This window comes from Brassica napus, chromosome C7 (genome assembly GCF_020379485.1).
Source record: "Brassica napus cultivar Da-Ae chromosome C7, Da-Ae, whole genome shotgun sequence".
NCBI classification, from domain to species: domain Eukaryota; kingdom Viridiplantae; phylum Streptophyta; class Magnoliopsida; order Brassicales; family Brassicaceae; genus Brassica; species Brassica napus.
In genome coordinates, this window is record NC_063450.1 from 24,063,214 (window position 1) to 24,076,577 (window position 13,364).

At 35.9% G+C, this 13,364-nt stretch overlaps 4 protein-coding genes across 4 annotated transcripts; all 4 read left to right on the top strand.

Annotated features, from left to right (window-relative positions):
* Positions 1 to 2,170: 2,170 nt before the first annotated feature.
* LOC106425610 (eukaryotic translation initiation factor 5A-2) lies at positions 2,171 to 3,354 on the top strand. Its single transcript, XM_013866330.2, has 5 exons — positions 2,171 to 2,356; positions 2,500 to 2,622; positions 2,723 to 2,779; positions 2,869 to 2,943; positions 3,030 to 3,354. Exons 1-5 carry the CDS (start codon positions 2,237 to 2,239, stop codon positions 3,132 to 3,134), a joined length of 480 nt encoding a protein of 159 aa, XP_013721784.1. The 5' UTR covers positions 2,171 to 2,236; the 3' UTR covers positions 3,135 to 3,354.
* A 3,978-nt stretch (positions 3,355 to 7,332) lies between these two features.
* LOC106425590 (protein UXT homolog) lies at positions 7,333 to 9,568 on the top strand. Its single transcript, XM_013866315.3, has 7 exons — positions 7,333 to 7,519; positions 7,882 to 7,975; positions 8,134 to 8,163; positions 8,393 to 8,494; positions 8,747 to 8,854; positions 9,088 to 9,142; positions 9,283 to 9,568. The coding sequence occupies exons 2-7, from the start codon at positions 7,884 to 7,886 to the stop codon at positions 9,361 to 9,363; spliced, it is 468 nt and encodes a 155-aa protein (XP_013721769.1). The 5' UTR covers positions 7,333 to 7,519; positions 7,882 to 7,883; the 3' UTR covers positions 9,364 to 9,568.
* Positions 9,569 to 9,863: 295 nt separating this feature from the next.
* On the top strand, positions 9,864 to 11,362 carry LOC106425555 (mediator of RNA polymerase II transcription subunit 10b). Its single transcript, XM_013866288.3, has 6 exons — positions 9,864 to 10,112; positions 10,287 to 10,518; positions 10,606 to 10,686; positions 10,773 to 10,875; positions 10,950 to 11,039; positions 11,124 to 11,362. The coding sequence occupies exons 2-6, from the start codon at positions 10,292 to 10,294 to the stop codon at positions 11,193 to 11,195; spliced, it is 573 nt and encodes a 190-aa protein (XP_013721742.1). The 5' UTR covers positions 9,864 to 10,112; positions 10,287 to 10,291; the 3' UTR covers positions 11,196 to 11,362.
* A 102-nt stretch (positions 11,363 to 11,464) lies between these two features.
* LOC106425558 (vesicle transport v-SNARE 12) lies at positions 11,465 to 13,364 on the top strand. Its single transcript, XM_013866294.3, has 5 exons — positions 11,465 to 11,720; positions 12,281 to 12,339; positions 12,430 to 12,618; positions 12,696 to 12,866; positions 12,954 to 13,364. The coding sequence occupies exons 1-5, from the start codon at positions 11,540 to 11,542 to the stop codon at positions 13,104 to 13,106; spliced, it is 753 nt and encodes a 250-aa protein (XP_013721748.2). The 5' UTR covers positions 11,465 to 11,539; the 3' UTR covers positions 13,107 to 13,364.

The window sequence follows — 13,364 nt, forward strand, 5'->3', positions numbered from 1 at the left end:
TAATTGGTAGGTGCCACATCCTTTGGTACGGTACCCTATTCCTCCCACGGCCTTGCGGTTTGAATCGTGGTTTTTTGCAGAATCGACACTCTTCTAACTTGTCATCTTCTTTCCAGTAGATCATGCAGTTGTCGATGCAAACATCAATCATCTCCGAAGGCAACCCAAGACTATAAACCAATTTCTGAATCTCATAATAAGATTCAGCAGACACGTTGTCTTCTGGCAAATACTCTTTAAACAACTCCGCCCATGCATCCATGCAATTCTCAGGTAAATTATGATCCGTTTTAATATTCATCATCCTAGCTGCTATAGACAATTTAGAGAGACCTTCTCTACAACCAGTGTAGATTGGTTGATTTGCAGCATCTAGCATTTCATAAAACCTTTTTGCATCCAAATTAGGTTATTCTACATTTCCAGTTCCATCAGCTATTGTTGTAGTTGTTTCTAAAAATGCATCACTAATCATATCTTGAACCCTATCATGATCTTGATGATAATTATATTCATTATGCAAATGATTCGGTTCTTCACTATGATGACCATCCTCAAAATTATTATTACTACTACTAGCTTCATTTCCCCCATAACCCTCTCCATGTTGATACCAAATGTAGTACTGTGGTGTAAATCCTCTGTTTACTAAATGCTTCCATATAGTTTCACTACGTGCAAATTTTGAATTCTTGCATTTTCGACAGGGGCAGAACATCTTACCGCTTTCCAGTGTCATCGGTGTACAGCCCGCCTGGTGCATGAATGTCTCTAGCCCGCTCAGAAATGTGTTCGTCATCCTCCCGTCGGAATCTTTGTGCAAATACATCCAACTCCGTAACTCGTAAATACTACCGCCACCGGCCATTTTTTTCTTAGATTTTTTTTTGAAATCTTTTTTTTTTTCTGATTTTTTTTCTGATTTTTTTTTTTCTCCCGTTTGTGTGTTGTGAGGAAGAGAGTTGTGGGAAATGACATATATATAGAGAAATTTTCGAGTTGGGTAGTTGAAATATAACATCGATTTTACAAGGAATATTTTACTTTTAACATAATATTTACAACGACTTTACGACGAAATTAGGTAAGCTAAAGCACATTGAATACACGTTTTCACCTAAATATAACGGTAACATGTTTCGTTGTAATGTCGATGTAATGATTACGACGTATTTCTCATTCCATGTACATTCGTCGTAAACATACATGGATTTTACGACGAAAACTATTCGTCGTAAATTTACATGGCGTTTACGACGAAAGATGAATTCCTCGTAACTGCGTTGTAAACACCATGTAAATTTACGACGAAATATTTTCGTCGTAAATGTTCGTTGTTATGGGCACGTTTTCTTGTAGTGTAATTATTTTTTAAAGTCATCAATTTCTAAGTTCTATCCCATGCAAATTAGAATGATTTGCTGAAAAAATCACCGAAATAAAATTTGATGCAATTTTGTTGATTTTTAAGGTCTTATCTATTATTATCTAGTTATATATATTTTGTATCATTTTCATTGAATATAAGTAAATGTAAAAATATGTAAACATCTTATATAGTAACTTAGTTTTAGAGATTCAAATATTCTTAAAAGTATCATCATTTTAATAAACAATTTTAACCTTCATTTTTATGTTACTAATTTAATATTTTCCATCCCATTTTATATACTATGATAATTTGGTGAAAATTTTCAATGAACCAATATAAATTAATCAAAATTTTTACATTCTATACTTTGTGTATCACTTTTTTATTTTCTAATTTTTAATCCATGTGGCAAAAATAAGTTATTTTGAATTATTTCATTTTAAATATAATACTCATAAAGTTATGTAAACAAAAAAAAATTATCTCGCTTTAGGCCCCTATGTCTCTTCGCACGGCACTGATTTGAACATTAAAAATAAAAGTAGTGTTGTATCAGGAAAAAAAAATCAGTTAACCTTATCCAACTATTAATCAACCATGATGTTGTTTTAAAAAAAGCATAATAACAAAAAAAAAAAAAAAAAACTCCCAGCTCTAATGACCCAAACCTGTTTATAAAACTAACTGATAGCGAGAAATATCCTATGGGTTAATAAATCTGGATCAGGCCTTATAAGTTTCTAGATGGGCTCTGTTTAGAGCCCAAAAGCGCAACCCTAGAAAAGCCTGCGATCCTCCGTATAAAAAAGGAGTTCTAGGTTATCGTACCCATTCTTCCTTCCCACAAACCTAAATTAGTGAAACATGTCTGACGAAGAGCACCACTTCGAGTCCAGCGACGCCGGAGCTTCCAAAACCTACCCTCAGCAGGCTGGTAACATCCGCAAGGGTGGTCACATCGTCATCAAGGGCCGTCCCTGCAAGGTTTCATTTCCATCTCCTCCTTATCATGATTTTTTTAGATCTCCGTTGATTAGGTTTTCTAGGGAATAATCAGATCGTGTGGATCTAAGAGATTTTGTTTGTGATTTGATCGAAAGTATATCTCTTTTTTTTGGGATTGGTAGGTTGTTGAGGTTTCGACTTCGAAGACTGGGAAGCACGGTCACGCAAAGTGTCACTTTGTTGCTATTGACATCTTCACTGCTAAGAAGCTCGAGGATATTGTTCCCTCTTCCCACAATTGTGATGTAAGTATAACAAAAAGACTAACTTTTTACTAGATTCGAGTTGATTTGACGTTAGATCTTGTTGTGATCTGATTCTGATTTGTTTATTCTTGTGTGTCAGGTTCCCCATGTGAACCGTATTGACTACCAGTTGATTGATATCTCTGAGGATGGCTTTGTATGTATCTCTCATCACTCCAAGCTTTTTTTTTTCTTTTTTTTCGCACTTCTCTCATTTCTCATAGCTTTGTTTGTTCATGTTTACAGGTTAGCCTTTTGACCGACAGTGGTGGCACTAAGGATGACCTCAAGCTTCCCACCGATGATAATCTGAGCGCTCTGGTTAACTTCTTGGCCTTTCTTACATACATATGTGAATTGTTTTCACTTTTGAGATTGTGTTATTGAATTTATTTTGTGATCCGCAGATGAAGAGTGGATTCGAGGAGGGAAAGGATGTTGTGGTGTCTGTCATGTCTTCCATGGGAGAGGAGCAGATCTGTGCCGTCAAGGAAGTTGGTGGTGGCAAGTAAAACCCATTCTCTTTACACAGAGAGGGATAATCTTATTACCAGTGGTCCATGTTATAAGAACAAAAACTTGTTTTTCCTTTTTCTAATTTAGATCATTTGTGTTGTGTTTCTTGTTTCAAGACAACCATTATCTATTATTGGTTTTGGATTGTTTTAAAGTTTCTTGTTTTAATCACGGTATCTTTTCCTATGAGATTCTTAAATCCCTTTTTGCTTATTATTACGATGTGCTTGGTTATGTTGTTCATGAAAGTTGTGTTTATACAAGAACATTAGCCAGATGAAGGTCAATGTTATTATTAATCATGACACGTTCTTTCCTATTAACAAAGTTTTGTATTAACCATCAACAGAAGTTGTAAGAAATGTTCAGTCGGTTTACGGGTGTTCGTTGTGAGGACGTGAAGACTTAACAAACAGAAGTTGGATAATGCCCACCACAGATGAGTTTTCTTCTTCACAACATCATTATCACATGCCACTCTATCAAGGTTTATGCGTAAACATTGGTAATGTTTCTGTATTTTCTACTGAAACAGAACATGAGATATAATTGTTGCTTGATAGAGATGGAAGAATATTTCGGTCGCTTGGTTTGGTGGTGTTCTGTTGCTGATTAGTTTAGACTAAGTCTGGGATTGAGAAACTAGGCTGAAGGAAGCTGATTTGGCTTGATAATGATGGGATTCATGGCTGAAAGTTTCTGGTTTGTTGAATGCACACAAGATGCTTGATGAAATGCTTAAGATAGAGTTATTTTATGAAGAATCATTGAGTTTGTGGTTGACTGAAAACAGTAGTTGGGTTAAGAAAGAAGACAGTAAGAGCAAGATTGGCTGCAAACCGTTAGAAGAGTTCTTATGTTGTAGGCTACCGTGTAGTAAGCAAAAGAAGGAGCATGGTGTTTGATACGTTTACATTGTGGTCACCGATAGTGGGCGATTTTTTAGTTTAAGTTTATAAAAGGAGTATCTCTGAGAGAGTTTGGAAGCTCTACAAGTATCTACCCTATAGGAATGGTAAGAAGCACCTCTGAGAAAGTTTATGATAATTCTACAAGTGCAAAAGATACCTCTGAGAGAGTTACTTTAGCTTTACAAGTGCATATCAAGTTATGGCCACACATACCTCTGAGATAGTTTATAAAGCTCTACAAGTATAGGCCAACATGAAGCTGTATATAGCTTTGAAGAAGAAAATATGCTCTGCTCTTATCAGCTCTATTCTACCTTCAGTTCAAATGTCCAAGACTTGCTACACATATCATCACCAACTAGTCTTCTACAAGTACATCCAACTTCTGATCTTGATGTTGCTAAAGTAATCAGGTTGTGCATTCAAACTCAGCAGCTTCGTGTTCACCCGCCGCTAAGTTTGCGGGGGAGTATTAAAGCCCAATGCATCAAGTCCACAAGCCCATATGTTCTAGGGTTTCATTACAAGTAGCTTGAGTATAAATAGAGTCTTATGAGAACTTGTCTTGTAACTAAGAGAGTTGCCTGTGAAGCAGCTCTCTCTCCTTTACATTTAATGATATAAATCGAAGTCTATTTGTTCTTGGTGACAACTTAAATCTTCTTACTTTCCATTTCTATTTTGCCTTTTAATAAAGCTCCACTGAGCTATTTAGTTAGTTCATTTCTGTGTCAATAAGAACTCAAGCCTATCTTGTTTTGAAACTTCATCAGGACGTTAAATTACAATGTTTGCTTTTAGTGGCGAAGTCAAGTGGTTCTCCCTTTGCAGCCATTTGTTAAACACTCTTGTTAGAAATTCGCTGAAACAGCTGTCTCATCACCGATGTGTTTCCCTATGTTCATCACATCACTGTCTCTTTTGTCTAAAACAGCAATGGTTCACTCAGTGGAAATAAGCAAGGTCTTGGTTGTTGCAGAAGCTACGAAGACGAGTTGTGTTCACTTACATGTGGATTTGCATTCTTTTTGTTGCTTGATTCACTTCTTCTGCGTCTCCTCGTAGCAATCTGCAGCTCCTTCTCTGCTCTCGGCTTCTCTCCAGACTTCAAATGTTAAGGGAGCTGTCTTAGTCGGGTTAGCATTCTCTGTTGCTTTGGCCAACTCCATTATAATCTGCAACACCGCAGGCGTGGTCTCTGTTCTTGAAGTTATTTCAGGGGCAGGAGCGTTGGTGAGAGCTAGTGATATGATCAAAGAGCAAGTTGAAGTTGGTTTGTTGATGTTCCTTGGTTCAAGTTGGCTGCCAATATCTGTTTTTTGAAGATGTATACCAATGAAAAAACCTTCATGCATTTTCAAAGTTTTGTGTTATATATATATACTAGGTGATAACCTGCGCGCATGCGCGGGGTGAGTTTTTATAATAATGTTTATTTATTAAATAGTTTTAACATTTTGCAATGCTACAATTTTTATCGATTATATAATGACAAATACAAATGTTGGTCTCTTAAATATATCATCGTTGTTGAATAGTTAACGTATTACGTCTCATTTTAATTATTTTTAAGACTTCATATATAAAAAAAAAATTAAGCTTTGTGGCTAACACAAATCACCAAAACTAAATAGGCAACATCGATTATATAATGACAAAAAGGGATTAGGTTTTCTACTCTCGATTTGTTTACTATTGACTCTCCATAAGTGATTTTATTTTCTACCTCTATAAAATTGTGCTTTCGTTCTCGTCTTTATTTCATTGATATGAGTTAAGTTTTTTTTAACTTGTTCTATGAATTCAGTGAATTACATAAGTGTCAATTTAAAAAAAAAAGACATCTGTAAAAATTAGTTTCACTCCAGATACATATCTAAGAATCAAAATTTTGAAAAAAAAATCACTGGAAAACTATATTAACAGATTAGTGTTCAAATCTAATATATCAAGCTGTTATAGAATATAAGTGCAGACTCGAAATATAAATGTTTGTCAAGTATATATTCATCAGCTCGGTCTAAAAATCATCTAATTCAAGAACAACAAAACAAATTACTTATTTGACCAGTTCATGTAATATCTGAATCCGAAATCCGAACCCGAATGGATATCCAAAGATAACCAAACATAAGTATACTTAACCCTATATTTCTAGTTTACTTCTCTCATTTTATTCAAAATATTTATATTAATGATGATTATTGCTCAAAATTAGATAATATACATATAATTATGGACAAAATCATTTGCTACTCATTTAAAATACATATCAAGCTCTTGTTGCTTGCATTAACAAAAATTGCATCTAAATTTTCAAAACAACAACTAAATTTGTGTCTTTCTAATCTATTAATAGTTTAGTCTTTTAAAAATCAGAAAACCAGTTAAGTTAAAATATAGTTTAAAGACAAAAAAATAAAACAATGAATAATTTATTTATTTTTTCTTCAAAATTTAAATATCTGAACCCAACCCAAAATATCCGAACCCGAACATAAAATACCCGAACCCGATTCGAAATATAAAAATACCTGAATGGGTTCTATAACTTTATACTGAAATACCTGATACGAACCCGAACGTGTATCCGAACGCCTACCCCTACGATATATGATCATTTGTATTTTGCTTGAACAAAAAAAGTTAAACTATTGATCACAAAATTTTCAATGTGAGACTTTTACCTTTTTTTAGTAATTTATAGTCGTTTTAAAAAATTCAAAATATAACATATAAGAAAAAATCTAAATTTTTTTATTATATGATTAATGTGATTGTTTAATTTTTTAAATAGTATAAAATTAAACAAAAAAAAGAGATGTTAGAAAAATTGTTATCAAATATGTATTATTCATAATCATTAATTGTCGTATATATGTTAACCATATTAGGTAATTCTGTAGCTTTTATTTAAGGAAAGAAAATATATTCTTTTGTACACTACTAATTAATTTGATAGGTAGTTTAATAAAAAGCATAATATATGTTTATATAGACCAACTTATTTTTTTAACAATTCTAAGAATCATTCTCGTGATGACACATGGCTACGAAAATATGTTGTAATGCTACCATATTAATATACAGGGGATATATATTGCTACGTTTACATGATTTGAAAGATCATAGCAGCTCAATGCTCAAGTTGGTTCATACTTAGTGTTTTGTAGTCTCTTGTCCGGAAAAGCTTTGGGTTAAATAGTAATTTTGAAAGTATGTGGGGTTTTTTGTGAAAACGTAATTATTGTAAAAGGACTTGAAGTTAAAACATCAATATTCGTTTTTGGTTATCGCAAACCCCGGTTTAAATAGTACTCGTTCAAATTGCAAAACCACATTATCTCGTTCACCGTCGCCACTCGCCACTCGCCGTCACCCACCGCCACACCATCAGCATAGTTTAACTTCGCTGTCTCCACTGAACGCCGTCTTTTGGTCGTGTCCAGACATTTATCATCACCTTGCCAGTGAGTTCGAAACATATTGGACCTTTGCTGTTCTCTGTACTTTCTGAATTAATCGCTTATTGACTTAGGTTTCTCAAATTGAATGTTCCTTTAATAGATTTTTGGCTTAGAGGCCTGTTTGATTCTCATATTTGGAGTTGAACTATGTAATTGTGTTTCTCTCTTGGAGTGTTCACCACGTGTTCGATGTAATGCTTCCAAAGTTTTCATGCATTCTCTCTGGATATGTACTTAGATATTGACTGTTTGGCGATTCTTGACTTTGAAACGAGCAACTCAATATTCTATACTTTTATTTTAGCCTGAGTCAATGTCTACCTTGGGTAAAGCCTCAAGCTTTATATGGTTTGGTCATGTTGCAGTAATGGACGAGGGACGTCAAAAGGACTTGCAGTTGTTGGAGGAAATCATCGATAAAGGTCTTAAACAGAAGCTTCTACAAACAATTGCTTCACGGTAATTTAAATTTGCCTCCTTTTTCATATCCAGATTTAAAATTGTATCTATGATGTTAGAGGGTTAGGTTAGCTTGTCTTCGTTGCATTCTATTCCTTTTGTAGTCTCTTTTTGAATAATATTACTCATTATGTCTCTTCATTTTGTTGGTTTTGCAGGGACAAGATTTTTGAAGAGCAAAAAGAACTGTATCCTTTTTTGTATAGGAAAGACTCTTGATTCTCCAAATGCTGCCATCTCGTTAAGCTATCCTTAATGTTTTTAGTTTCTCCCTTGTTTTAGCAGACGGATTCAAATACCCATTCAGTCTTTCACTTAGTTTGAGTTTCTTGTAATCCAGAAGAACTGTTCTTGGTGTACTCGTTCACCAATTTAGTTTGAAGTTCTTCTTTTCCTTAACGGCTACTCCCACTCCAGCTCTGACTTGCGGAAAAACCTAGAAACTCTGGAGAAAAATGGTGTAAATAGTCTCAAAACCATGGTCAACCTCGGTTCAGAAGTTTACATGCAAGCTGAAGTGTAAGTCACTTATAGCTCTGGTTCTTTCTTTTCATCTTAGTCAAGTCGGCATCTGAGTAAATGTCATGCACTGTCTCCGTACTAAACTCTTGTGCATTCAAGTAGTGTACTTTCACTGTGTTCTGTATGTTAGAGGCTAGTCATGTATTACTGAACAGAAAAATGTTTGTAATAAAAAATTGGGAGATGGTATAGACCAGTCTGACTTCTGATTTCGTTTACACTTGGTTTGGGTGTCTGTTTTGAGTTCAGGCTAGATACAAGGCACATATTCATGGATGTAGGGCTCGGTTTCTATGTGGAGTTCACCCGGCAAGAAGCTCTTGACTATATTCCAAAAAGGGAGGAACTAGTTAAGAAGTATGATACCGCCTTGTTTTTTATTCCAAATGCTGTTTTTCTGAAATTATGTTTGTCGCCTCTTCAAGCCTTGGGGCTGTTCTATCCACAACCTTGTCGCATTGGTGTTATCATACTTGTGGGTTAATTTTAGGGAAAGCATGGTTGAATCATTGTTTACGACCAATGAGTTGTCTGGTCGAATGCATCATAGTGGATAAATGTTGGTTTTGTTTTTGTTTTTGTTTTTACAGACAATTAGAAGAGGTAACTAAAGTTATTGCGCAGATCAAAGGGCGTATCAAGCTGGTAAGTTCTAAGAGTAGTATCTTGCTCAGTAACAATTCAGTTAGAATGAGAAAATCACTATTAAACTAGTCTGCATTCTCTTCTAGTTATTTGCTTTGATAATGGTTGTTGTTGGCTGAACATTGTAAACAATTTTGCAGGCTCATCACCAGATTCAGCAAATACTCAATCTTCCCGACGAGAATCCATCGTCACATCGGCAACGTGCGTTTCAGTACTAACCATGAGAGAAAGATACGCTAATGAGGATGACTATTGCTCTGTTCATTGGTTATTCAAGGCTCTGCGCTGTCTTTCTTTGATTTTTTTAAAGTTTAAGCGTGTGGAAAAGGAGAATTATCTTCAGTGTAATACTACCAACAACTCTCCTCTCCACTAAACCGAATTGTTTTGTTAGACAGACATTAATCTAAGATTTTCAAATGACTGTGGGTAAAATCCCTATTGTTAGATGAGGCATATCTATTCGAAACATGAGATCTCTGTAGTGAATAGACTCATCGAGCATATCTATTCATGAGTTTGAACAGCTTGAATAAACTAAGACGCCATGCTAAATCTCTAAAAAAAGAAATTCGAAACTCATCTCTGAATTGGAACTTCAAAACAAAAACTCATTTCGTAGCACATAAGCTCGATTTTATTTCATTTACTATTTACCAATTAACCATTTAATTGGACATTAAACCGAAATAAAATCTTGTCTCAACCAAACCCGATCCAATTTACGTCAGCAGCTAGTGGAAAAGCCACGTCAGCAATTCATAGTGTGTCCGTCGATGATTAAAATTAGAAATTAGGGTTACGGATCATCTTCTTCACCCCTTGCGTCGGTGCTCTGTTCATCTCCCTTGGTATCGTAATCTCACGGTTGAAGCACCTTACTAAACCCTAATTCACCCGAAGAGTCGCTACCCCTCTGTCTCTCTGTCGTTGGCTGATTCGCTCGCCAAACCCATCTCTGATTCAGGTAAGATACGAATCTTGATCCATGCCAATGGTTATCGCTTGATTTGGGAATCCTCAAATTGATTGAAATTGCTTAAATCTTGAGCCTTTCATACGAATTTCAATCGGATTTGAGATGGAAATTGCGCTTCTAGGTGTCACTTTGGTCACTTTGGATCTTTTGTGTGTGTCTCAGCTGTGATGGATCCAGCACAGAACACAAGCGCAGCAGGGATTGGTGGGAGCAATGGTACAACTACGATGGGATATCAAACCAATGATGGAACTGCAACTGCGTCTGAAGATTCAAAGGAGAATCTAAACCAAGTCATAAACTCGATTCAGAAGACTTTGGGGCTCCTTCATCAGTTACACCTTACTGTCTCTTCTTTCACACCTGCTTCTCAGCTTCATCTCCTCCAGCGCCTGTACTTCCTCTTTTGCATCAGTCTCTGTTCTATAAAGATTATAGTTTTGAGGGTATTGCTTTAATGAGAATGTGTGTATCTTTGCAGCAATTCTCTCGTGTCGGAGCTGAATAGCATGACTAAGTTGTCCGAGAAATGCAACATTCAAGTCCCCATGGAAGTTCTTAGGTGAGAGAGAGAGAGAGAGCATCATGTCCTTTTTATGCAAAACTTTGCTTTGGTTTCTGATGGTTACTGGTGGCTTTGTTTACTAGCTTGATTGATGATGGGAAGAACCCGGACGAGTTTACAAGGGATGTTATTAATAGCTGCGTAGCCAGAAACCAAGTTACAAAGGGCAAGACTGATGCTTTCAAGGTGATCCCTCTTCTCTGCTGAGTCTTAACTTGGGTATGTTTATTCTCTTTTACTCTTTTTTTTTTTGTTAATAGGATTTGAGAAAACATATACTGGAGGAGCTTGAAGAGACTTTCCCTGATGAAGTTGATAAGTATAGAGAGATCCGTGCTGCTTCTGCCGCTGTAAGTTGTTACCATACACTTCCTTATGATTGTCTTCGATTAATATTGTAGCAGTAAACTCAAAGGTGAAAAAATAACTTTCAGGAAGCAAAACGGCAGGTACAATCGCAAAGTGTGTTACCCAATGGGGATGCCAAGGTCAAGAGCGAGCTATAAGAAAGAAGCCATTGTTCTTCCGTTGATCTTCTTACCTTGTAGAATAAAGTTTCCGATTAGATCTTGTAAACGAACAAGATCACTTCACCAAAACAAAAAGAACGAACAAGATCACTTTGCAATTTGTATAATTATATCTGTTGTTTGTTTTGAAGTTTATTCTTCCATAAAACCCTCCCAACTTTAATTTCTTGCAAATCTACCCTCCAAAGTCCAAACAGCAGAAGTTGCAATAATTACTTACGTTTTAGTTGTTTTTCCCAAAATGGTTTGGTTCGATTTGATTCGTCTCTCACAGACATTTGCACGCTTTAATTCAATAAACAGAAGGTTACACGTGCCAAATGAAACGCACCGTTTCAAAATCTAAAGAAGGAAGGATCCGTTTTGATCAGATCAGTATTGAATTTTCTCGAAGAGAAAGGAAGATGAGCGAGGTATTTGAAGGGTACGAGCGACAGTACTGCGAGCTCTCAACCAATCTCTCCAGAAAATGTCATTCTGCTTCGCTTCTCTCCCACGGAGGTATAAAACATAATTCAGATCCTGACTCTTTCTTTAATCCGACCTTCGAGTTTCCTTATTCTAAAAACCTAATCTTTGTTATACTAAACGTCTTTGACTTGTTTACGATCTGACGAGTTCTGTAGCATCTGGGAATGTTTATCTCATTGCTTGGTTTCTCGTTTGTTGGAGGGATCGAGAGTAATTTGTTTAGACTAAAGATGAAAAGTTCATTTAGGTGAGAGATAATCATATAGCTGCATTGGTTTATTATTCAGTTGCCTAGTTCTTCCTTCCTTTTTACTGTCTTTCTTGTACTTTATAGTGCATAGAACTTTTGACGACCTCTGTAGGATCCGGAAATGTTGAGATGTGTATGATGTAATCTCTTTGTTTTGGACTCTGTTCATATTTGTTTTATTTGAGATCTCAAGTCATTGTTGAGCCTGAAAGATGAAAACTTTGTTAGTTCAAGAATGGATTATGTTATGTAGCTGCATAGACATGTTCCAGTTCATTAGAGATTGTGCTGCCATAAAACTAGAGTAGAGGTTTGATTGATTGTAATGTGTTTTTCGCAGAAGAGAAGAAGGAGAAGCTTGTTGAGATTAAGTCTGGAATGGACGAAGCTGATGTCTTGGTATTTCCATTTATTTTTGTTAATGACTAAATCTTTCTCTTGTTTTTCTTTTTGTCTTTAAAGCAATATGGCTTCTACTTCTTTTTGTAGATCCGGAAAATGGATCTTGAGGCAAGAAGTTTGCAGCCGAGTGCTAAAGCTGTGTGCCTTTCTAAACTAAGAGAGTATAAATCTGATTTAAACCAATTGAAGAAAGAATTCAAACGAGTGTCTTCCCCAGATGCTAACCAATCTACACGTGAAGAACTGATGGAATCTGGAATGGCGGATGTGCATGCGGTAAACTGAAGTGTTCTTGCTCTTCATCTTCATCTTAGATGCCAGAGATGTTTAATGCTGCTTTTCATTATTGCCAGGTATCAGCTGATCAGAGTGGGAGGTTGGCAATGTCAATGGAGAGGCTTGACCAATCAAGCGACAGAATCAGGGAGAGTAGAAGACTTATGCTGGAGACAGAAGAGGTTGGCATCTCAGTTGTTGAAAATCTCAGTCAGCAACGGCAAACCCTCCTTCACGCTCACTCTAAGGTTTGTACCATATAAAGCAATTTTACAACTTATCAGAAATGGTTCGTTGAGAAAAAAAGCTTACTCTTTGTGATTTGGTGAAAACAGCTTCAGGGTGTGGATGATGCCATTGACAAGAGCAAGAAAGTGTTGACTGCTATGTCTAGAAGAATGACGAGGAACAAATGGATCGTTGGTTCGGTCATCGTGGCTCTCATCCTCGCCATCATCTTGATCATCTCATACAAGCTTTCTCATTGATATACTCAAATATTCATCATGATTATTGTGTATATAGGATGGTTGATTCACTATGTATTGGAGTGGAAATACTTCCAAACATTTATTATATATACGTCAAAGGTAAGGTCTATGTCTAATGGTAAGAAATTAAAACACATGGCATGAAGTACCTCAGGTCTCAGTTAAGCTGTTTGTTTTCTTGTAATGTAATGTGCAAGTTTATACAATTTTGAAGTCATTGGTTCTTGTTACCGAATAAAAACCACGTTTTTTTCA

Excerpts from the sequence above, each read along its gene's own strand:
- LOC106425610 (XM_013866330.2), top strand. The coding sequence starts at position 2,237 with ATGTCTGACGAAGAGCACCACTTCGAGTCCAGCGACGCCGGAGCTTCC. Across the intron at positions 2,623-2,722 it reads CCTCTTCCCACAATTGTGAT|GTTCCCCATGTGAACCGTAT; the intron begins GTAAGTATAACA and ends CTTGTGTGTCAG. Across the intron at positions 2,944-3,029 it reads ATGATAATCTGAGCGCTCTG|ATGAAGAGTGGATTCGAGGA; the intron begins GTTAACTTCTTG and ends TGTGATCCGCAG.
- LOC106425590 (XM_013866315.3), top strand. The coding sequence starts at position 7,884 with ATGGACGAGGGACGTCAAAAGGACTTGCAGTTGTTGGAGGAAATCATC. Across the intron at positions 8,495-8,746 it reads GTTTACATGCAAGCTGAAGT|GCTAGATACAAGGCACATAT; the intron begins GTAAGTCACTTA and ends TTTTGAGTTCAG. Across the intron at positions 8,855-9,087 it reads AGGGAGGAACTAGTTAAGAA|ACAATTAGAAGAGGTAACTA; the intron begins GTATGATACCGC and ends TTGTTTTTACAG.
- LOC106425555 (XM_013866288.3), top strand. The coding sequence starts at position 10,292 with ATGGATCCAGCACAGAACACAAGCGCAGCAGGGATTGGTGGGAGCAAT. Across the intron at positions 10,519-10,605 it reads CTTCATCTCCTCCAGCGCCT|CAATTCTCTCGTGTCGGAGC; the intron begins GTACTTCCTCTT and ends GTATCTTTGCAG. Across the intron at positions 10,876-10,949 it reads GCAAGACTGATGCTTTCAAG|GATTTGAGAAAACATATACT; the intron begins GTGATCCCTCTT and ends TTTTGTTAATAG.
- LOC106425558 (XM_013866294.3), top strand. The coding sequence starts at position 11,540 with ATGAAACGCACCGTTTCAAAATCTAAAGAAGGAAGGATCCGTTTTGAT. Across the intron at positions 12,619-12,695 it reads GAATGGCGGATGTGCATGCG|GTATCAGCTGATCAGAGTGG; the intron begins GTAAACTGAAGT and ends CATTATTGCCAG. Across the intron at positions 12,867-12,953 it reads TCCTTCACGCTCACTCTAAG|CTTCAGGGTGTGGATGATGC; the intron begins GTTTGTACCATA and ends TGGTGAAAACAG.